We start from the raw sequence: 22,686 nt of genomic DNA, 5'->3' as shown, positions 1-22,686 counted from the left end.
GTGGGGCTATCTGGGGCATAGCACCGTGGGGCTATCTGGGGCATAGCACCGTGGGGCTATCTGGGGCATAGCACCGTGGGGCTATCTGGGGCATAGCACCGTGGGGCTATCTGGGGTTGGTGTAGGACATTGTATAGAACACTCAGCATTAGACCACTTAAAGGAAAACTCCAAAGTGATATTTTGGTATTTGTTTCATTAGTCCATGGTTGAAATTGTCCCACAATGTTTTGCTTGTCATCAATCAAGATATGTAAATACAGAATTCATCATATGAAGCAAAACATGTTGGGACTATGTCTACATTGGACTAATGAAGGTTGTTTTTGGGTGGCGTTTTATCTTTAATTAGAGAGTGCATTGAGCTTTCACTCTTAATTGGTTCCAGGTGCGCTTGTGTGTGTTTTGGTTTTACTTTCCAGAAGTCCTCACAAGGATCGTAAAACAAGGAAAACTCGGACAAGTGTGGACATTTTGCCGGTCACCACAAAGAAAATAGCTATTTCAGGCTTAAGTGTTTGGTTTAGGGTTACAGTTATTGTTAGGGTTAGGACAGTAAAACAAACATGAGTGTTTGTATAATAATTATAATAGTAATAATAGTTTGGTGGGTGCTTATATTCCTCGTGTTTCACACGTGTATTGGAAAAGTGTTTTTTGCATATTAACCCACTCTCCCTGGGACTCTCTCGGAGAGTGGAGGCACAGTCAGGGTCTGCCATTATCAGCAGCGACCCTGGAGCAGTTAGGGTTCAGGGCACAGCGACAGATATTTCACCTTGTTCGCTCAGGGATTAGAATTGTCAACCTTTCGGTGACTGGCCCAACGCTGTGTGTTTGTGTTTGTTGCCTCCACTCTGCTGTGGTTGTGTGATCATAGAGTGTGTGTCTATCTGACACTGTGACCCTGCCAGGTAAAGCGGGTGAATTAATTGGTTATATATGTTGTGTCTCTTTGAGAAAATGTGCTGTAAATGTTGTAGGGATGGAGTGGTTGAGGCTATGAAAGGTCATGTTGGTGGTACAGTTGAGCTGATGTGTATCTATGTTCCAGATAAAGCTGTGAGGGCTTACAGCTAATATCTGAGGTATGGTCATCATGCTAAGTGTTGTGGTTCATCTGATGAGTCAGTGTTGATACTAATACTGATCGGTCAGATAGGGCTGAGCCTCAGTATAGAAGCTGTTACTGAATAATTCATCCTCAGCTCAGAAAAAAACCTGCGTTAGCAGTCCTAGCACTCCGTGTGTGTGTGTGTCTGCCATATAAATGTGTCTAAGCAGATTGCGAGGAATAGGATAGAGAGTGTGTGTGTGTGTTCAACAGGGTAGATAAATTAGAGATAGCAGTCGTGTGTGTGTGTGTGTGTGTGTGTGTGTGTGTGTGTGTGTGTGTGTGTGTGTGTGTGTGTGGCGACAGAAAAATAGATAAATGTGAGAGTCCAGGTGGGTTTAGCTGGTGAGAATAAATGAATCCTTTGGGCTCCAAACCGCCATGCTCCAGAATCTATCAGCGGTCTGTGTGTCATAAACGGCCCACCCTCAGCATTTATTAGCTGAGGGAATAGGGGATCCAATCTCTGTGTGTCTCTATCTGTCTCTCTCTCTCTCTCTCTCTCTCTCTGTCTCTCTCTCTGTCTCTCTCTCTCTCTCTCTCTCTCTCTCTCTGTCTGTCTCTCTCTGTCTCCGTCTCTCTCTGTCTCCCCCCCATTCATTACAAAGGACTTTATTGGCATGGGAAACATGCAGCGTCTCCGACGGGTATTCAGACCCTTTGACTTTTTCCACAAGCCAAAAATGTATTTCTATAAGTATTCAGCCCCTTTGCTATGAGAAAGAGCTCAGGTGCATCCTGTTTCCATTAATCATCCTTGAGATGTTTCTACAACTTGATTGGACGCCACCTGTCGTAAATTATATTGATTGGACATGATTTGGAAAGGCACACAACTTTCTATATAAGGTTCCCCAGTTGACAGTGTATGTCAGAGTGAAAACCAAGCCATGAGGTCGAAGGAATTGTCCGTAGTGCTCAGAAACAAGATTGTGTCGAGGCACAGATCTGGGGAAGTGTACCAGAAAATGACTGCAGCATTGAAGGTCCCCTAGAACACAGTGGCCTCCATCATTCTTAAATGGAAGAAATTTGTAACGACCAAAACTTTTCCTAGAGCTGGCTGCCCGGCCAAGGGAGAAACTCCCCAAATATAGATGTGCCAAGCTTGTAGCATCATACCCAAGAAGACTCGAGGCTGTAATCGCTGCCAAAAGTGCTTCAACAACGTTGTCTTTACTATCATTAACTGAAGACTTATAGTTTTTATCAAAGATTCTCTGTAATTAAGTATTACGCGATTAGACTGATTAATCATGTAACCGTAATTACTAGGAAGTCGGGGCACCAAGGAAAAATATTTTGATTACAAAGTTATCATTTCCTAAACTATCTTTTCAGATATTATATCTGATCAATTAGTCTTTGAATTAATTAATAATTTACTTTACCTCACTTTAGTCTCATTCCAAACGTCGTAAATTGTTGTAAATTGTTGGTTATCTGCACGAACCCAGTCTTCACTATGAGTCATCCATACATCAATTGTCTTAAATCATTTATTTATTACTAAGTAATTCACAGAAATGCATAATTATCTGGGGTAAGTTACTTAAAAATCATACAATGTGATTTTCAGAATTTTTGTTTTAGATTCCGTCTCTTACAGTTGAAGTGTACCTATGATAAAAAAATGACAGACCTCTACATGCTTTGTAAGTAGGAAACACTGCCGATTTTTGCAGGTTATCAAATACTTGTTCTCCCCACTGTATGTCTTGTTTCCTGAATTGTGTCACATATTAGGGAAGATGCCAGACTTGAGGATAATGCTGAAGAGTTTAAGAATAGCCTATTTGAATTTGTGGTCTGTGTATTTTATCACTTCATTTAGGATACCATCAACACCACAGTCCTTTTTGGGTCGAAGGGTTTGTATTTTGTCCTGTGGCTCATGTAGTTGGAGTATCAAGTGGGTTAAGGTAGTCTTTAATAGCTGAGTAAATGATCATGTATGCTGAACAGAAATATAAACGCAACATGCAACAATTTCAAAGATTTTACTGAGTTACAGTTACTGAGTTACATATATTAAATCAATGTAAATACATTCATTAGGCCCTAATCTATGGATTTCACATGACTGACCAATCAGAACGAGTTTTTCCCCATAAAAGGGGGACAGAAATACTCCGAAGTTTCATCAGCTGTCCGGGTGGCTTGTCTCATCATCCTGCAGGTGAAGAAGCCAGATGTGAGGTCCTGGGCTGGATATGAGGTCCTGGGCTGGGTGTGAGGTCCTGGGCTGGGTGTGAGGTCCTGGGCTGGGTGTGAGGTCCTGGGCTGGGTGTGAGGTCCTGGGCTGGGTGTGAGGTCCTGGGCTGGATGTGAGGTCCTGGGCTGGGTGTGAGGTCCTGGGCTGGGTGTGAGGTCCTGGGCTGGGTGTGAGGTCCTGGGCTGGATGTGAGGTCCTGGGCTGGATGTGAGGCCCATTGGAGGTTCTGCCAATCTGTCGATTGTCGAACATTTCTGAAAAAAAAACCTAACGATAAAGCCTTGTATTTGTATTTTTTAGTCTGGGCTGTTGGTGGTAGGTGCAGACAATTCAGTTGCCCTGCACGCCGGATAGGCAAACTGTTGCCATTTCATGTGTCTGAATTCACAAACTCTGCCTTCCCGGTGGGCCTGGAGAGGAAATCAAGTGCACTATGTCTCCACTGGCCAATCAGATTGCTCAGATGACCGAGTCTGCAGTAACGTAGCAGGCATGAAAGAAAGCTACGGCAAAGTTCATACTGTGAGATTTCAAAACGTTTAAAACCATGACTAGAGAGAGACTGTCAACGAACACAGCAAAGAACTGCTGTTTTTATGAGTTTATGTTTAAGTTCTTACTCAGCACTGTCAACACTTTGTATTCCATAAAATGTGCTTTCTTCCTATTTCCACTCAGCGCTACAACAAGCACTGCAGCAGTAATGAATGAGTAGGAAAGTGTCTCTATAGGCTTGTATTGTTGTTATTATTAGTGGTTTGGGTATTTTTTTCATATCATGGAATAGTTCACTTTCTCTGTTCATAGGAGTAACAACATGAATTTGTGCATGAGGCAGAAATAATGCGGTGGGACTCGAGTTTTGCCATCAGCTGGAAGACGGTGGTGTCCCTTTTTGGTCAGTGTCAGTGGAGGAAAGGGAGAGAGGAAGGATGTTGAGAGACGGACCCTCAATCTGCTGCTCTCTCCCTCCGCTGAGACTGACCATCAGATGGAGGCACCATCAGCCCAGTAAAATAAAAAGCTAATTATTTAAATGTCTGCTCACTCAGCTGTGCCTCACAAGTAATACAACAACGGATCTATTACTGGTGTGATCAGATAGCCTAGCTCAAATTTCGAAATGTCCTGAACAACAATGCATTGGCAGGTAAATTCAAGCAAAGCCAATATGCGGTGATTATGTATTGGGCCTATAGCTTACAGCACAAACCTCATTGCTACAGAACTGTTTTTAATTGGTTAATGTTGAATAGGATTACGTTGTTTAAGTCATGCTAATAAAAAATCAGAGTGGTAGATCTCAGCATTTTGACTCAGATAAGGTTGGTGACCACTGATCTATAGGGTTAGGGGTTAGGGGTTAGAGGTTGGGGTTAGGGGTTAGGGGTTGGGGTTAGGGGGGAGTATGCAGCTTGTTCAGCCTTGATGCCTCGTGGTTTATTATTGCTCCGTTGAATTAGATGGCGATTTTTCTGTGGTCTGATAGGTGTGTCAGTGAACGCTCTGAAAGACTCTGGGTTGACTGTGAACCCAGAGTCTGGGATTTTTCTGTGGTCTGATAGATAGGTGTGTCAGTGAACGCTCTGAGAGACTCTGGGTTGAGGTCGGTGATAAAGTAGTCTACAGTACTACTGCCCAGGGATGAGCTACACTACCGGTCAAACGTTTTAGAACACCTACTCATTCAAGGATTCTTTATTTCTTTTTACTATTTTCTACATTGTAGAATAATAGCGAATACATCAAAACGATGAAATAACACATGGAATCATGTAGTAACCAAAAAGGTTTTAAATAATACAAATATATTTTATATTTGAGATTCTTCAAAGTAGCCACCCTTTGCCTTGATGACAGCTTTGCACACTCTTGGCATTCTCTCAACCAACTTCACCTGGAGTGCTTTCCCATCAGTCTTGAAGGAGTTCCCACATATGCTGAGCACTTGTTGGCTGCTTTTCCTTCATTCTGTGGTCCGACTCATCCCAAATCATCTCAATTAGCTTGACGGCGGGGGATTGTGGAGGCCAGGTCATATGATGCAGCACTCCATCACACTCCTTCTTGGTAAAATAGCCCTTACACTGCCTGGAGTTTTGTTGTGTCATTGTCCTGTTGAAAAACAAATGATAGTCCTACTAAGCCCAAACCAGATGGGATGGCGTATCGCTGCAGAATGCTGTGGTAGCCATGCTGGTTAAGTGTTCCTTGAATTCTAAATAAATAACAGACAGTGTCACCAGCATTCAGCTATTCGAAGGTGGGCAAAGGCTGTCCAGGGTGGAGTGGTGGATAGATGTTAGGTTTTGAGGCACAGTCACAGGAAATGCGTACATTAATTCGCTGTATGGTGGCAGGGTGGAAGTATTTTCGGTGGTAGCAGGGTGAAAATAACCACTCATGAGTTGGGGAAAGTGGAAGAAGTTTTTTCAATCACTCCCTTGAGTGCAGTGGCCACCCTGTCCTGCTGTGCTCTCAGCTCATTTGGGCCTGTGGGCTGTTCTGCTGGCCTCTATGCGGGGGTGGCCAGCTCTCTCATGGGTTGTTCTGTCACACATCTTTCTCACCTTCTCCTCTATTGCTCTCACCTTATCCTGCCGCTGGGCCGCCTCCTTCTGCTCCTGCTTTTTCTCCTGTTGTAGTTGTCTCACTACAGTCCAGAGTGCAGACACGTCTCTCACCCTCCAGCTCTCCAGGTCTGTTGGGGGGGGTGTTGTTGTGCTGGGTCTGGTTCGGGGGTGTTGTTGTGCTGGGTCTGGTTTTGCTGAGTCTGGTTGTGCTGGACTGTTGTGGTTGTGGGGGTGTTGTTGCCTGGGGCAGGTTGAGGGGGTGTTGTTGTTTGGGTCTGGTTGAGGGGGTGGTGTTGTCTGGTTGAGGGGGTGTTGTTGTCTGGGTCTAGTTTGAGGGGGTGTTGTTGTGCTGGACTGTTGTCTGGGTCTAGTTGAAGGATGTTGTTGTCTGGGTCTGGTTGGGGGGGGGGGGTGTTGTTGTCTGGGTCTAGTTGAGGGATGTTGTTGTCTGGGTCTGGTTGAGGGATGTTGTTGTCTGGGTCTGGTTGGGGGGGGGGGTGTTGTTGTCTGGGTCTGGTTGAGGGGGTGGTGTTGTCTGGTTGAGGGGGTGTTGTTGTCTGGGTCTAGTGGGTGGTTATTGTTGTCTGGGTCTAGTTGAGGGATGTTGTTGTCTGGGTCTGGTTGGGGGGGTGTTGTTGTCTGGGTCTGGTTGAGGGGGTGGTGTTGTCTGGTTGAGGGGGTGGTGTCTGGTTGAGGGGGTGTTGTTGTCTGGGTCTAGTTGAGGGATGTTTTTGTCTGGGTCTGGTTGAGGGGGTGGTGTTGTCTGGTTGAGGGGGTGTTGTTGTCTGGGTCTAGTTTGAGGGGGTGTTGTTGTGCTGGACTGTTGTCTGGGTCTAGTTGAGGGATGTTGTTGTCTGGGTCTGGTTGGGGGGGGGGGGGGGGGTGTTGTTGTCTGGGTCTAGTTGAGGGATGTTGTTGTCTGGGTCTGGTTGAGGGATGTTGTTGTCTGGGTCTGGTTGGGGGGGGGGGTGTTGTTGTCTGGGTCTGGTTGAGGGGGTGGTGTTGTCTGGTTGAGGGGGTGTTGTTGTCTGGGTCTAGTGGGTGGTTATTGTTGTCTGGGTCTAGTTGAGGGATGTTGTTGTCTGGGTCTGGTTGGGGGGGTGTTGTTGTCTGGGTCTGGTTGAGGGGGTGGTGTTGTCTGGTTGAGGGGGTGGTGTCTGGTTGAGGGGGTGTTGTTGTCTGGGTCTAGTTGAGGGATGTTGTTGTCTGGGTCTGGTTGGGGGGGGGGTGTTGTTGTCTGGGTCTGGTTGAGGGGGTGTTGTTGTCTGGGTCTGGTTGAGGGGGTGTTGTTGTCTGGGTCTAGTTGAGGGATGTTGTTGTCTGGGTCTGGTTGGGGGGGGGGGTGTTGTTGTCTGGGTCTGGTTGAGGGGGTGGTGTCTGGTTGAGGGGGTGTTGTTGTCTGGGTCTGGTTGAGGGATGTTGTTGTCTGTGTCTGGTTGGGGGGGGGGGGTGTTGTTGTCTGGGTCTGGTTGAGGGGGTGGTGTTGTCTGGTTGAGGGGGTGTTGTTGTCTGGGTCTAGTTTGAGGGGGTGTTGTGCTGGACTGTTGTCTGGGTCTAGTTGAGGGGGTGTTGTTGTCTGGGTCTGGTTGAGGGGGTGTTGTGCTGGACTGTTGTCTGGGTCTAGTTGAGGGGGTGTTGTTGTCTGGGTCTGGTTGAGGGGGTGTTGTTGTCTGGGTCTAGTTGAGGGGGTGTTGTGCTGGACTGTTGTCTGGGTCTGGTTGAGGGAGTGTTGTTGTGCTGGAGTTTCTCTAACTCAAAATCTATCTTTTTGTAAAAACATGCTGAAAAATTAAAGCGCTCATCTGCTCATGACCTGTCTCTCTCTCTGACCTGTCTCTCTCTGACTTCTCTCTGACCTGTCTCTCTCTCTCTCTCTGACTCCTCTCTCTCTCTCTGACACGTCTCTCTCTCTCTCTGACCTGTTTCTCTCTGACTTCTCTCTCTCTCTCTGACTCATCTCCCTTCTCTCTCTCTGACTCGTCTCTGTCGCTCTCCTCCCCCCTCTTTCTCTGACTCTTGTTTCTCTCACTCTCTCCCCCCTCCCTCCCTCTCTCTTTATCTCACTCTCTCTCTGACTCCTCTCTCTCTCTGACTCTTCTTTCTCTCTCTCCCCCTCCCTACCCCTCTCTCTCTGTTCTTCCTCTGCAGGCTGACCAGCTGATGTTTGCCATGCACTTTGTCAGAGGGATGCACCCAGACCTCTTCCAAGAGAATGTAAGTTATAACCATTCATAACATGATCATTATCAGACATAGGCTTTTCCTCTTCAGTCAGGAAGTCCTGTCCATCTGACATCATCTCCTATTCATCTTAATGCTGTTGTCTCTCTGCTTCCACGACAGGAGTGGGACGCCTTCACTGGCCTTGTAGTAGGGGATATGGTGAGAAAGGCGGTACGTACAACAGTGTGTGTGTGTGTTCCAAACACACACTCTCTCTGTCTCATTCACCTCATCTCTCTTATCACAGTTGAACTGATCTTCTATTTTTCCACCTACAGGATACCCAGAAATCTTTGCAGGAGCAGATTCCTTCCTGGATCGATCAAGAGAGACTTGGAGCTGTAGCCATGTTCAAGGTTCGTATAACTGTTCTAGGTTTGTACACTGAGTGTACAAAACACCTTCCTAATATTGAGTTGCACCCCCTTTTCCCTCATAACTTCCTCAGTTTGTCGGGGCATGGACTCTACAAGGTGTTGAAAGCATTCCACAGGGATGCTGGCCCATGTTGATGCCAATGCTTCCCACAGTTGTGTCAAGTTGACTGATGTCCTTTGGGTGGTGGACCATTCTTATTACACATGGGAAATTGTTGAGCGTGAAAAACCCAGCAGCGTTGCAGTTCTTGACACAAACCGGTGTGCCTGGCACCTACTACCATACTCTGTTCAAAGGCACTTAAATATTTTGTCTTGCCCATTCACCCTCTGAATGACACACATACACAATCCGTGTCTCAATTGTCTCAAGGTTTAAGAATCCTTCTTTAACCGGTCTCCTCCCCTTCATCTACACTGATTGAAGAGGATTTAACGTAAAGTAAAAGTAACATCAGTAAGGGGTCATAGCTTTCACCTGGATTCACCTGGTCAGTCTGTCATGGAAAGTGTTCTTAATGTTTTGTATAGTCAGTGTATATAAGCTCAAAAAAAGAAACGTCCTCTCACTGTCAACTTTATTTTCAGCAAACTTAACATGTGTAAATATTTGTATGAACATAACAAGATTCAACAACTGAGACATAAACTGAACAAGTTCCACAGACATGTGACCAACAGAAATGGAATAATGTGTCCCTGAACAAAGAGGGGGTCAAAGTCAGAAGTAACAGTCAGTATCTGGTGTGGCCACCAGCTGCATTAAGTACTGCAGTGCATCTCCTCCTCATTGGACTGCACCAGATTTGCCAGTTCTTGCTGTGAGGTGTTACCCCACTCTTCCACCAAGGCACCAGCAAGTTCCCAGACATTTCTGGGGGGAATGGCCCTAGCCCTCACCCTCCGATCCAACAGGTCCCAGACCTGCTCAGTGTGATTGAGATCCGGGCTCTTCGCTGGCCATGGCAGAACACTGACATTCCTGTCTTGCAGGAAATCACGCACAAAACGAGCAGTATGGCTGGTGGCATTGTCATGCTGGAGGGTCATGCTCCAGGGTACAGTCCTCGGTGTAACGCTCATTCCTTCGATGATAAATGCGAATCCGACCATCACCCCTGGTGAGACAAAACCGCAACTCCTCAGTGAAGAGCACTTTCTGACAGTCCTGTCTGTCTAAGTGTTCATAACTGTGACATTAACTGCCTACCGTCTGTAAGCTGTTAGTGTCTTAATGACCGTTCCACAGGTGCATGTTCATTAATTGAACAAGCATGAGGCACAGTGTTTATGCCTTTTACATTGAAGATCTGTGAAGTTATTTGGATTTTTACTAATTATCTTTGAAAGACAGGGTCCTGAAAAGAGGGACGTTTCTTTTTTTGCTGAGTTTACCATGTTCAAGGTTTGTATACATACATTCACACTGTGAAAGGAGACTCTCTTTGGCTTTTTAGCTTTGTCCTTTCCTCTTTTCTCCACTCTTCTGATGTAGAGTACATTCCCAGGCCTGTACCAGTCTCTGTGTCTGAGTGACTCGGATCTTTGGCTCTCCTTCTCACGGAGCTCCAACTGTGAACAGGAAGTCCCGCCCTCCATCGCCAAGAAGATCAAACCGTTCCAGCAGGTTAGGTGTCAATCACTGATTAACATGAGTAAATCCTTGCGGTTCTGATACATAATCAGTTGTCCTTAATGTTTAGTTATTTACAGGATAAGATCTCTTTACAGTGCTCCCAGATTGAGGCATTTCCTACTCCCTCTTCATTTTCCCCTCTCCTCTGCTCCCGTCTCCTCTTTCCTCTCCTCTCCTCTTCTCCCGTCTCCTCTTCTCCCCTCTCCTCTTCTCCCCTCTCCTCTTCTCCCCTCTCCTCTTCTCCCCTCTCCTCTTCTCCCCTCTCCTCTTCTCCCCTCTCCTCTTCTCCCCTCTCCTCTTCTCCCGTCTCGTCTCCTCTTCTCCCCTCTCCTCTTCTCTTCTCACGTCTCCTCTCCTCTTCTCACGTCTCCTCTCCTCTTCTCACGTCTCCTCTCCTCTTCTCCCGTCTCCTCTTCTCCCGTCTCCTCTTCTCCCCTCTCCTCTTCTCTTCTCCCCTCTCCTCTTCTCTTCTCCCCTCTCCTCTTCTCCCCTCTCCTCTTCTCCCCTCTCCTCTTCTCACGTCTCCCGTCTCCTCTCCTCTTCTCACGTCTCCTCTCCTCTTCTCACGTCTCCCCTCTCCTCTTCTCCCCTCTCCTCTTCTCCCGTCTCGTCTCCTCTTCTCACGTCTCCCCTCTCCTCTTCTCACGTCTCCTCTCCTCTTCTCACGTCTCGTCTCCTCTTCTCACGTCTCGTCTCCTCTTCTCACGTCTCCCCTCTCCTCTTCTCCCCTCTCCTCTTCTCCCGTCTCGTCTCCTCTTCTCCCCTCTCCTCTTCTCCCGTCTCGTCTCCTCTTCTCCCGTCTCGTCTCCTCTTCTCACGTCTCCTCTCCTCTTCTCACGTCTCTTCTCCTCTTCTCACGTCTCCTCTCCTCTTCTCACGTCTCCTCTCCTCTTCTCACGTCTCCTCTCTTCTCACGTCTCCTCTCTTCTCACGTCTCCTCTCTTCTCACGTCTCCTCTCCTCTTCTCACGTCTCCCCTCTCCTCTTCTCCCGTCTCCTCTTCTCCCATCTCCACTCTCCTCCCGTCTCCCCTCCTCTTCTCACGTCTCCCCTCTTCTCCCCTCTCCTCTTCTCCCCTCTCCTCTTCTCCCCTCTCCTCTTCTCACGTCTCCCCTCTCCTCTACCTCTTTCTCCTTGCAGGTGCTGTTGGTTCAGGCCATCAGGCCAGATAGACTACAGAGTGCCATGGCTGCCTTCACCTCGCAGGCCCTGGGTGAGTGTGTGTGTGAGGGATCCCTTCCGTCCGCCATGAATCTGTCTGTCTGGTAAAAGTGTCATCATTAGTGCTTATCAATCCCTCCTAACGACACACACCGTAAACACACAGAGGTCAACCGCATCGGATGCATCTCTTCTCACTGCAGACGCATTGCAGTGAGTCAGCACTTTATACAACTGATGAGCTTGAGGAGCCATCAGTCCATATAACACCAACACACACACATGCATATGTAGAGAACCAGCCACCATCACATACACACAGAAACACGTGAGCACACACCTGCAGAGAGAAAGAGAGTATGCTCACATACGGTTCCTGTCCTCCATGAAGGGAGTTGCCTGATACAGGGACGATTGGGGACGTGTACAGTGATTTATAGACAGTCATTACTCTTAATTTGCCACTAACACACACACACAGACACACACACACAGACACACACACACAGACACACACACACACACAGACACACACACACACACACACACACACACACACAGACACACGTGAACGCACACTGAGGATGAGGCACAGTAAATTCATCTCTAGCCATTTCTCTTCATTTGACACACACACTCTCACACACACACACACACACACATGGCCATATGCACACACACATCCAAACATCCATAATCTATCAGCTGTGTGTGTGTGTGTGTGTGTGGACCAGCTGAATGTGTGGTGATTTCTCTTCATTATGCCAGCGGGCTCAGAAGGGAACACAAAGCGATATGATTGGACGATTAGCCCCATGGAGGGAGAACAGATTGGCTGTAATTCACTGGAGTCACGGAGGTCTGACGAGGTTTCACCTGCGTGCGTACCTGCGTGCGTACCTGCGTGCGTACCTGCGTGCGTACCTGCGTGCGTACCTGCGTGTGTTTCTTACGTCTTCAATGTAGATTTCAGACGCTCAGTCTTCATCATTGACAGCGTTACTGTAAATTTACCTTTAAAAAGATATATAAATAAGGGCCATATTTTGCTACGCTGTCATCAACAGAGTCTAGTAGTTTGGTCCCAACAGTTGGTTCTTGTGTCACTTTGATGTATTTAGTGTCTGTCGCAAGCAACATGAGTTGACAACTGCTGTGCACTGATATGATAGATTGTAAGTATTCATCTATCTGGGGGAGCAGTTGTCCATCTTCCCATGTTGACCTTGACCTCCAGTGGTCAAATGATTGTTTTTCTACAATTTTCACGACCATAAAATGTAAATTAATAGCCCTGGAATGTATTTGCTTAAAACACGGAACATAACATGCGCTTATTTGAGCCAGGCTTCTATTTGAGCCAGGCTTCTATTTGAGCCAGGCTTCTATTTGAGACAGGCTTCTATTTGAGACAGGCTTCTATTTGAGACAGGCTTCTATTTGAGACAGGCTTCTATTTGAGCCAGGCTTCTATTTGAGACAGGCTTCTATTTGAGACAGGCTTCTATTTGAGACAGGCTTCTATTTGAGACAGGCTTCTATTTGAGACAGGCTTCTATTTGAGCCAGGCTTCTATTTGAGCCAGGCTTCTATTTGAGCCAGGCTTCTATTTGAGACAGGCTTCTATTTGAGACAGGCTTCTATTTTTTTTAATACATTTAAAAAATGATATATATTATTTTTTACCTTTGTTTAACTAATTCTTATTTTCAATGACGTTCTAGGAACAGTGGGTTAACTTCCTTATTCAGGGGCAGAACAACAGATTTGTACCTTGTCAGCTCGGGGATTCGATCTTGCAACCTTTCGGTTACTAGCCTAACGATCTAACCACTAGGCTCCCTCCCGCTCCAATTCCTTAATGCAAATCAATTTCTTCATTTTCTGCGCTAATATGTTATCATTTACACATTGTGTCACATTTATTTTGTCTTAGTATGGCTCTATACATTTAATTTTTTATTCTCTACTAATTATTCTCCTCTTTGACTGTGCGTTTTGGTCAGTTCTTACTTTCTAGGGGGCGATCGGCCAATTCCTAGGGTTCTTTACTCCTGAAGTTGTTGACTGTTTCTGTGCTTGCCTGTTAGCTAGCAGTACTCAGCAGTAAGCAGCCAATGGCTAGCAGTTTCTTACTGGTAATAACAATTGATGATTGGTATAATTTACGGAATTATTTAATGTAACAAGTCGAACATTAAACCTTGTGAACAATTCATGGTTACCTCGTAAAAGATTACTTTTGAGAAACGGGTGTTAAAATGAAATGTGTGACATTGCCGGACAATTAACCGGTAGACGTTATTTTTGGTACTCAGTGTTTTAACCTTTCTGATCTCCCCATCCCGGATCCGGGATCGTGAATACAGACTCAAGCTCATTACCATAACGCAACGTTAACTATTCATGAAAATCGCAAATGAAATGAAATAAATATGCTAGCTCTCAAGCTTAGCCTTTTGTTAACAACACTGTCATCTCAGATTTTCAAAATATGCTTCTCAACCATTGCAAAACAAGCATTTGTGTAACAGTATTGATGGCTAACGTAGCATTTAGCATTAGCATTCAGCTGGCAACATTTACACAAAAAAACAGAAAAGCATTCAAATAAAATCATTTACCTTTGAAGAACTTCAGATGTTTTCAATGAGGAGACTCTCAGATAGCAAATGTTCAGTTTTTCCTGAAAGATTATTTGTTTAGGACAAATCGCTCCGTTTTCTGCGTCAAGTTTAGCTATGAAAAAACCCCTGTATCCAGGATTGTGTAAATCTATCAGCAAGCTCATTAGCATAACACAACGTTAACTATTTATGAAAATCGCAAATGAAATGAAATAAATATGCCATCTCTCAAGCTTAGCCTTTTGTAAACAACACTGTCATCTCAGATTTTCAAAATATGCTTCTCAACCATAGGAAAACAATCATTTGTGTAAAAGTAGCTAGCTAGCGTTAGCATTTCGCGTTAGCATTTAGCGTTAGCATTAGCGTTAGCATCCAGCACGCAACATTAACAAAAACATAAAAGCCTTCAAATAAAATCATTTACCTTTGAAGAACTTCTGATGTTTTCAATGAGGATACTCTCAGTTAGATAGCAGATGCTCAGTTTTTCCAAAAAGATTCCTTGTGTATTAGAAATAGCTCCGTTTTATACATCACATTTGGCTACCAAAAAAAATCCGAAAATTCAGTCCTCAAAACGCGAACTTTTTCCCAAATTAACTCCATAATATCGACTGAAAACATGGCAAACGTTGTTTAGAATCAATCATCAAGGTGTTTTTCACATATCTCTTCATTGATACATCGTTCTTGGACACATGCTTTCTCCCCTGAATCAAATGGTAAAGTAGAAGCAGCTGACAATTGCGCACCGAATTCGACGCAGGACACCAGGCGGACACTTGGAAAATGTAGTCTCTTATGGTCAATCTTCCAATGATATGCCTACAAATACGTCACAATGCTGCTAAGACCTTGGGCGAACGACAGAAAGTGTAGGCTCATTCGTTGCGCAATCACAGCCATATAAGGAGAGAATGGAAAACAGAGCTTCAGAAATTCTGCTAATTCCTGGGTGATGCATCATCTTGGTTTCGCCTGTAGAATGAGTTCTGGGGCACTTACAGACAAAATCTTTGCAGATTCTGAAACTTCAGAGTGTTTTCTTTCCAAAACAAGAATATCAAGAATATGATATTGTCAAGAATATGCATAGTCGAGCATCTTTTCGTGACAAAATATCGCGCTTAAAACGGGAACGTTTTTTATCCAAAAATGAAATAGCGCCCCTAGAGCTCTAACAGGTTAATTGACATTTGTAAGGTATTTTCTCTGAAGAAACAGCCGCGCATTCCAGTCATTCCTCTCAGGACGTTATCCATGACTGGACAATCTTTCCAACCATATCTGCTTCTCTAATTCTCCCTCTTCATCTACCTCCCTGGCTATTTCTCTTTAACATCTCCTCTCAATGTATACCTCTGGTTTTCCTCCATCTCTTTCCCTTCATTTCTTCCTCAGTCTGTCGTTTGACCACACACACACACACACACACACACACACACACACACACACACTAATCTGCCAGGAAACACAGGGTTCTTTCTGCCTAATGAGCCACCTATTCATTCTGTTAATCCTGCTAATTTCATGTAGGTTTATGCCAGCACTATCAATGACTCAGCAAATTGGTGGTTGTGTGTTTTAGTTTGGAGCCATGCATATGAAAGCTTCACAACTGCTGAATAAGACTGATAATTGGACTGCTACACAGTTAGATTTGGCAAATTTTCACAGCAATAATGTCAGCAAATAGGCTGTCAGATGTTACCTAGCGATGTGGAGTTATCAGACCATGACCATGTCCCTAAACACTGTCAACCTGACACACTGATGTTAGTCTCCTCCCCTCCTCACACACCATCAGTGATTATCTCTCTCTCTCTCTTTCTCTCTCTCTCTGTCTCTCTCTCTCTTTCTCTCTCTCTCTGTCTCTCTCTCTCTCTCTCTCTGTCTCCCTCTGTCTCTCTCTCTCTCTCTCTCTCTCTCTCTCTCTCTCTGTCTCTCTCTCTCTCTTTCTCTCTCTCTCTCTGTCTCTCTCTCTCTCTCTCTCTCTCTGTCTCCCTCTGTCTCTCTCTCTCTCTCTCTCTCTCTCTCTGTCTCTCTGTCTCTCTCTCTCTCTGTCTCTCTCTCTCTCTGTCGCTCTCTCTCTCTCTCTCTGTCTCTCTCTCTCTCTCTCTTTCTCTCTCTCTCTCTCTCTCTCTCTCTCTCTCTCTCTCTCTCTGTCTCTCTCTCTCTGTCTCTCTCTCTCTCTCTCTCTGTCTCTCTTTCTCTCTCTCTCTCTCTCTCTCTCTCTCTCTTTCTCTCTCTCTCTCTGTCTCCCTCTCTCTCTGTCTCCCTCTGTCTCTCTCTCTCTCTGTCTCTCTCTCTATCTGTCTCTCTCTCTCTCTGTCTCCCTCTGTCTCTCTCTCTCTGTCTCCCTCTCTCTCTCTCTCTGTCTCTCTCTCTCTCTCTCTCTCTCTGTCTCCCTCTGTCTCTCTCTCTCTCTATGTCTCTCCCTCTGTCTCCCTCTGTCTCTCTCTCTCTCTCTCTGTCTCTCTCTCTCTCTCTCTCTCTCTCGCCATGTCTGCCTACGGCGGCCTTTCTCAATAGCAAGGCTATGCTCACCGAGATGGACATGGATTGCATAATGTCGTATATTTTACCCCCAACACCACTTTCCATCAATTTGTATAGCAGACCCTCATGCCAAATTGAGTCGAAGGCTTTTTTTAAATCAACAAAGCATGAGAAGACTTTGCCTTTGTTTTGGTTTGTTTGGTTGCCAATTAGGGATGTGCAGGGTGAATAATTGGTCTGTTGTACGATAATTAGGTAAAAAGCCAATTTGACATTTGCTCAGTACATTGTTTTCATTGAGAAAATGTACGAGTCTGCTGTTAATGATAATGCAGAGGATTTTCCCAAGGTTGCTGTTGATGCATATCCCACGGTAGTTATTGGGGTCAAATTTGCCTCTACTTTTGTGGTTGGGTTGATCAGTCCTTGGTTAGTGGGGGGGGGGGGGAAGATCATTTCCTTTTGAATTTCTAGCCTAATGTAAAATGTTCCTGTTTTGATTAATTTAATGGCGTGAGTTAGGTCTGCTCTATACCAAATTAGCATACCCCCTGAGTCCCTTCCCTGTTTCACACCTGGTAGTTTGGTGGATGGGACTACCAGCTCTCTGTAACCTAGAGGGCAACCAGTGGGCCGTCTCCTCTATACCAGGTTTCTTGCAGTATGACAATGTCTGTATCACCGATTTCTTTGGTGAAGTCCGGGTTCCTGCTCTTTAGGCCAAAGGCAGATGATCTCAGGCCTTGGATATTCTAGGATGATATAGTGAAGGATTTGTGTTCCAAAAAGTGTCCAATGTTGTTGGTCGTGTGGTTTGGCCTCAGGCCAGTAAGTGTGAGCAGAGCCTGCTGAGCATCTGGTACATGCCATTATCTTGGGCAAGTGTAAGAGTGGGGGTTGGGCCTGTTTGCACACTCACTGCCTGGGCGTATGTGTGACTTCCATGTTGAGGCCCTCTTTGCGGGGGTGGGGTGCATGGGGTGGGCAGGAGGGGCATAGGTCTGATCTGAGGGGGCCTAGATGGGGTGTGGGCATGGTTGGTTTGGGGGGGGGGGGGGGGGTGTTGATTGGTTGGGGTGGAGATGTGGATGTGTCTGGGGGTGCTGTGGTCTGGATGTAAGTCCTCTTGGCGTGGGTCCTCTATGTGTAGGTCCAGGGGGGGTCCCTCAGGTCTGGGAGGGTGTCTCGCTTGTCTGGGCGGTGTGGCTATTGATCTGTTGCTCCTGTGTGAAGAGTTGGGACTGTGTTTAAGAGCAATGTATTTTAGAGTCCGGGCGAAGGTGGGCACTGCTGCCTTGTAGAGGTGGACCTGGTCATAGAGGCTGTTCTAGTCCAGGGTGGAGTGGTGGGAACTGCTGCCTTGTAGAGGTGGACCTGGTCATAGAGGCTGTTCTAGTCCAGGGTGGAGTGGTGGGAACTGCTGCCTTGTAGAGGTGGACCTGGTCATAGAGGCTGTTCTAGTCCAGGGTGGAGTGGTGGGCACTGCTGCCTTGTAGAGGTGGACCTAGTCATAGAGGCTGTTCTAGTCCAGGATGGAGTGGTGGGCACTGCTGCCTTGTAGAGGTGGACCTGGTCATAGAGGCTGTTCTAGTCCAGGGTGGACCTGGTCATAGAGGCTGTTCTAGTCCAGGGTGGAGTGGTGGGCACTGCTGCCTTGTAGAGGTGGACCTGGTCATAGAGGCTGTTCTAGTCCAGGGTGGAGTGGTGGACACTGCTGCCTTGTAGAGGTGGACCTGGTCATAGAGGCTGTTCTAGTCCAGGGTGGAGTGGTGGGCACTGCTGCCTTGTAGAGGTGGACCTGGTCATAGAGGCTGTTCTAGTCCAGGGTGGAGTGGTGGACACTGCTGCCTTGTAGAGGTGGACCTGGTCATAGAGGCTGTTCTAGTCCAGGGTGTACCTGGTCATAGAGGCTGTTCTAGTCCAGGGTGGAGTGGTGGGCACTGCTGCCTTGTAGAGGTGGACCTGGTCATAGAGGCTGTTCTAGTCCAGGGTGGAGTGGTGGACACTGCTGCCTTGTAGAGGTGGACCTGGTCATAGAGGCTGTTCTAGTCCAGGGTGGACCTGGTCATAGAGGCTGTTCTAGTCCAGGGTGGACCTGGTCATAGAGACTGTTCTAGTCCATGGTGGACCTGGTCATAGAGGCAGTTCTAGTCCAGGGTGGAGTGGTGGGCCAGGAAAACATTTGGTTTTGAGGCACAGTCACGGGAAATACTTGCGTTTACCCGATGTATTGTGGCAGGGTGGAAGTCTTTTTGTGGTATCAGGGTGGAGATAACCACTTGTGCGTTGGGAAAAGTAGAAGAAGCTTTTTCAATCACTCCCTTCAGTGCTGTGGCCACCCTTTCCTGCTGTGCTCTCAGGTCGTTTGTGCCAGTGTGTATTATTATGTGGCTAGGTGAACCTAGTTGGTCCTCAGACAGAAGGTCTAGGTTTAGACACACTGTGTTGTTTGGGGAAAAGTTTTTTTTCTTGAATATACAGTATTTCCCAATTGGGGGGGGGGGGTTGTCAGAAGGGCTATCAGGCTGTCTCTCTCTCTCTCTGTGTTGATCTACAGTATCTACTCCTATGTCCTACATCTCTCTATTCTTCGGATATCACTCCTTCTCTGGCTGAACTGCAGCTCCTCATGTCGTCTCAGGTAGTAGTGGTGGTGATGCTGCAGTCTTCTCATACTGTACAGCAGGGGTAGGTGACAGGGGTAGATAACAGGGGTAGGTAACAGGGGTAGGTAACAGGGGTAGATAACGGGGGTAGGTAACAGGGGTAGGTAACAGGGGTAGGTAACAGGGGTAGGTCACAGGGGTAGGTAACAGGGGTAGGTAACAAGGGTAGGTAACAGAGGTAGATAACAGGGGTAGGTCACAGGGGTAGGTAACAGGGGTAGGTAGGTAACAGGGGTAGGTAACGGGGGTAGGTAACGGGGGTAGGTAACAGGGGTATGTAACTAGATTCAGCCTTGGGACCATTTCTGTTGGAGCGGATGTTCGGGGGCTGAAACATCATTATAATCATTTGTACACAAATGGACCACAACCAAACACAATAAGCGGAGTGTATCTGAGAATAACAATCCTTTCATACTTTGATCACGTTTCTTATTTCATTCATGGGAAAAGTTGGAAACATATTTTCTAAATTTAACAACATTTTAGCTGAATTTGACCTCAGTTTCACCTGCTCATCTGCCCTGTGAATGTCTGATACTGTGGTGATATTACAAGTGTTTGACCAACAATAGTGTCTGATTGTAGACTGATTGTAGACTGTAAAAAGAGTGTGTGTGGTCTGGCTCAGGGTTGTGTACCGTATCGATACTAACCCATTGACTGTCTTACCTGGACAAGCCCCTGGGTTGGAGATGGGGGGGAAGAGGGTGAAGTGGTGTGTAGAGGCTGGAGTTGGCCAGGGGTTGATGGGATGGAGAGGAGGAGATGGGATGACAAGGATCTGACTGGTTATTGGAGCGCCGGTCTTCTCACTTCTGTAGCGATAATCAAATCAAATCAAATGTATTTATATAGCCCTTCGTACATCAGCTGATATCTCAAAGTGCTGTACAGAAACCCAGCCTAAAACTCCAAACAGCATGCAATGCAGGTGTAGAAGCACGGTGGCTAGGAAAAACTCCCTAGAAAGGCCAAAACCTAGGAAGAAACCTAGAGAGGAACCAGACTGAGGGGTGGCCAGTCCTCTTCTGGCTGTGCCGGGTGGAGATTATAACAGAACATGGCCAAGATGTTCAAATGTTCATAAATGACCAGCAACGTCAAATAATAATAATCACAGTAGTTGTCGAGGGTGCAGCAAGTCAGCACCTCAGGAGTAAATGTCAGTTGGCTTTTCATAGCCAGCCGATCATTAAGAGTATCTCAACCACTCCTACTCTCTCTAGAGAGTTGAAAACAGCAGGTCTGGGACAGGTAGCACGTCCGGTGAACAGGTCAGGATCATATAGCCGCAGGCAGAACAGTTGAAACTGGAGCAGCAGCACAGCCAGGTGGACTGGGGACAGCAAGGAGTTATCATGCCAGGTAGTCCTGAGGCATGGTCCTAGGGCTCAGGTCCTCCGAGAGAGAGAAAGAAAGAGAATTAGAGAGAGCATACTTAAATTCACACAGGACACCGGATAAGACAGGAGAAGTACTCCAGATATAACAAACTGACCCTATCCCCTTGACACATAAACTACTGCAGCATAAATACTGGAGGCTGAGACAGGAGGGGTCAGGAGACACTGTGGCCCCATCCGATGATACCCCCGGACAGGGCCAAACAGGAAGGATATAACCCCACCCACTTTGCCAAAGCACAGCCCCCACACCACTAGAGGGATATCTTCAACCACCAACTTACCATCCTGAGACAAGGCCGAGTATAGCCCACAAAGATCTCCGCCACGGCCCAACCCAAGGGGGGGCGCCAACCCAGACAGGAAGATCACATCAGTGACTCAACCCACTCAAGTGACGCACCCCTCCTAGGGACGGCATGAAAAAGCACCAGTAAGCCAGTGACTCAGCCCCTGTAATAGGGTTAGAGTCAGAGAATCCCAGTGGAAAGAGGTGAACCGGCCAGGCAGAGACAGCAAGGGCGGTTCGTTGCTCCAGAGCCTTTCCGTTCACCTTCCCACTCCTGGGCCAGACTACACTCAATCATATGACCCACTGAAGAGATGAGTCTTCAGTAAAGACTTAAAGGTTGAGACCGAGTCTGCGTCTCTCACATGGGTAGGCAGACCATAACATAAAAATGAGCTCTATAGGAAAAAACTTTTTTTTTTTTTTTTGCTTAGAAATTCTAGGGACAATTAGGAGGCATGCGTCTTGTGACCGTAGCGTACGTGTAGGGATGTACGGCAGGACCAAATCAGAGAGATAGGTAGGAGCAAGCCCATGTAATGCTTTGTAGGTTAGCAGTAAAACCTTGAAATCAGCCCTTGCCTTGACAGGAAGCCAGTGTAGGGAGGCTAGCACTGGAGTAATATGATCAAATGTTTTGGTTCTAGTCAGGATTCTAGCAGCCGTATTAAGCACTAACTGAAGTTTATTTAGTGCTTTATCCGGGTAGCCGGAAAGTAGATCATTGCAGTAGTCTAACCTAGAAGTAACAAAAGCATGGATACATTTTTCTGTATCAATTTTGGACAGAAAGTTTATTATTTTTGCAATGTTACGTAGATGGAAAAAAGCTGTCCTTGAAACAGTAACGCCGAGGTCCTTAATAAGGAGTCTGCTTCTCTGTGAGCAGCTACCCAACACAGAACGTGATTAGTTAGGTTCTCACAGACACACACACAGACACACACACACACATATACAGCCCGCCGTACCTCCAGCGCACCATCACCAGGACTACTTGACTGTATTCAAAATATTGTGGAGCAGAGTTGGACTGCAAGGTAATGCTAACATCTATACTAGCTGCTACACTTGAGGGAAGTCCTGATATGTAGTAATCATTGCTAAGCCCTACGACCTATCCAGGTAACGGCCCATTTCCCTTTTTATGAGAATGGAACACACCCTAACCCTGTTGACTGCTACAGTTACGATGCGGAGGTGTTTGAGCGGCTGTCATTCTATTTCTGCTGAAGGCTCCTTTATTAAAATGTATGGACAGTATTTACAATGGCTAGCCTTCTCCATTGATGAAGCTGCTGCATGTCCATGGTAGGAGTGTGTGTGTGTGTGTGTGTGTGTGATCGCTAAGTGAATTCATTGATGAAGCTGTGGTGTGTGTGTAAACGCTAACTGAACTCATTGGTGTGTGTGTGTGTGTGTGTGTGTGTGTGTGTGATCGCTAAGTGAATTCATTGATGAAGCTGTGGTGTGTGTGTAAACGCTAACTGAACTCATTGGTGTGTGTGTGTGTGTGTGTGTAAACGTTAACTGAACTCATTGGTGTGTGTGTGTGTAAACGCTAAGTGAACTCATTGATGAAGCTGTGGTGTGTGTGTGTGTGTGTGTGTAAACGCTAAGTGAACTCATTGATGAAGCTGTGGTGTGTGTGTGTGTGTGTGTGTGTGTGTGTGTGTGTGTGTGTGTGCCACAGTACAGTCTGTCTCCCTGGCAGTGATTCACTATGCTAATGAAGCGTGGGGCTTTAATCCTCTTAGAGCTAATCTCCCACAATCCCCCAGTCCAGACCGGCCCGGGGAGCCTGGCCACTGCCACAACACAGTGGAGCACTATCAGCACAGTGTAAACACAGCAACACACACACTAAAACACACGAGGTCTTCACTGGTCCACCCAAA

General features: G+C 46.5%; 1 protein-coding gene and 1 long non-coding RNA gene across 5 annotated transcripts in view; one reads left to right on the top strand and one right to left on the bottom strand.

Moving 5' to 3' along the window:
* Positions 1-22,686, top strand: part of dync2h1 (dynein cytoplasmic 2 heavy chain 1) — a 230,996-nt gene that overhangs the window by 129,984 nt on the left and 78,326 nt on the right. For all 4 annotated transcript variants that reach the window (XM_090218892.1, XM_036961599.2, XM_036961601.2 and 1 more), the window contains 5 exons: positions 8,051-8,116; positions 8,246-8,296; positions 8,404-8,481; positions 9,998-10,129; positions 11,278-11,350. In XM_090218892.1, the coding sequence (XP_090075018.1) occupies positions 8,051-8,116; positions 8,246-8,296; positions 8,404-8,481; positions 9,998-10,129; positions 11,278-11,350 (400 nt within the window). The remainder of the gene's footprint in view (positions 1-8,050; positions 8,117-8,245; positions 8,297-8,403; positions 8,482-9,997; positions 10,130-11,277; positions 11,351-22,686) is intronic.
* LOC149972425 (uncharacterized) lies at positions 13,930-14,486 on the bottom strand. The gene is made up of 2 exons (XR_016491431.1): positions 14,353-14,486; positions 13,930-13,984 (listed from the first exon to the last, which is right to left on the bottom strand). It is a non-coding gene; the product is annotated as an uncharacterized LOC149972425 (long non-coding RNA).

Source organism: Oncorhynchus mykiss, chromosome 24 (assembly GCF_057628025.1).
Source record: "Oncorhynchus mykiss isolate SJ-2025 chromosome 24, ASM5762802v1, whole genome shotgun sequence".
In the NCBI taxonomy this organism is placed as follows: Eukaryota; Metazoa; Chordata; class Actinopteri; order Salmoniformes; family Salmonidae; genus Oncorhynchus; species Oncorhynchus mykiss.
The sequence above is the reverse complement of the archived record's forward strand: the minus strand, read 5'-3'. Positions and strand labels throughout refer to the sequence as shown.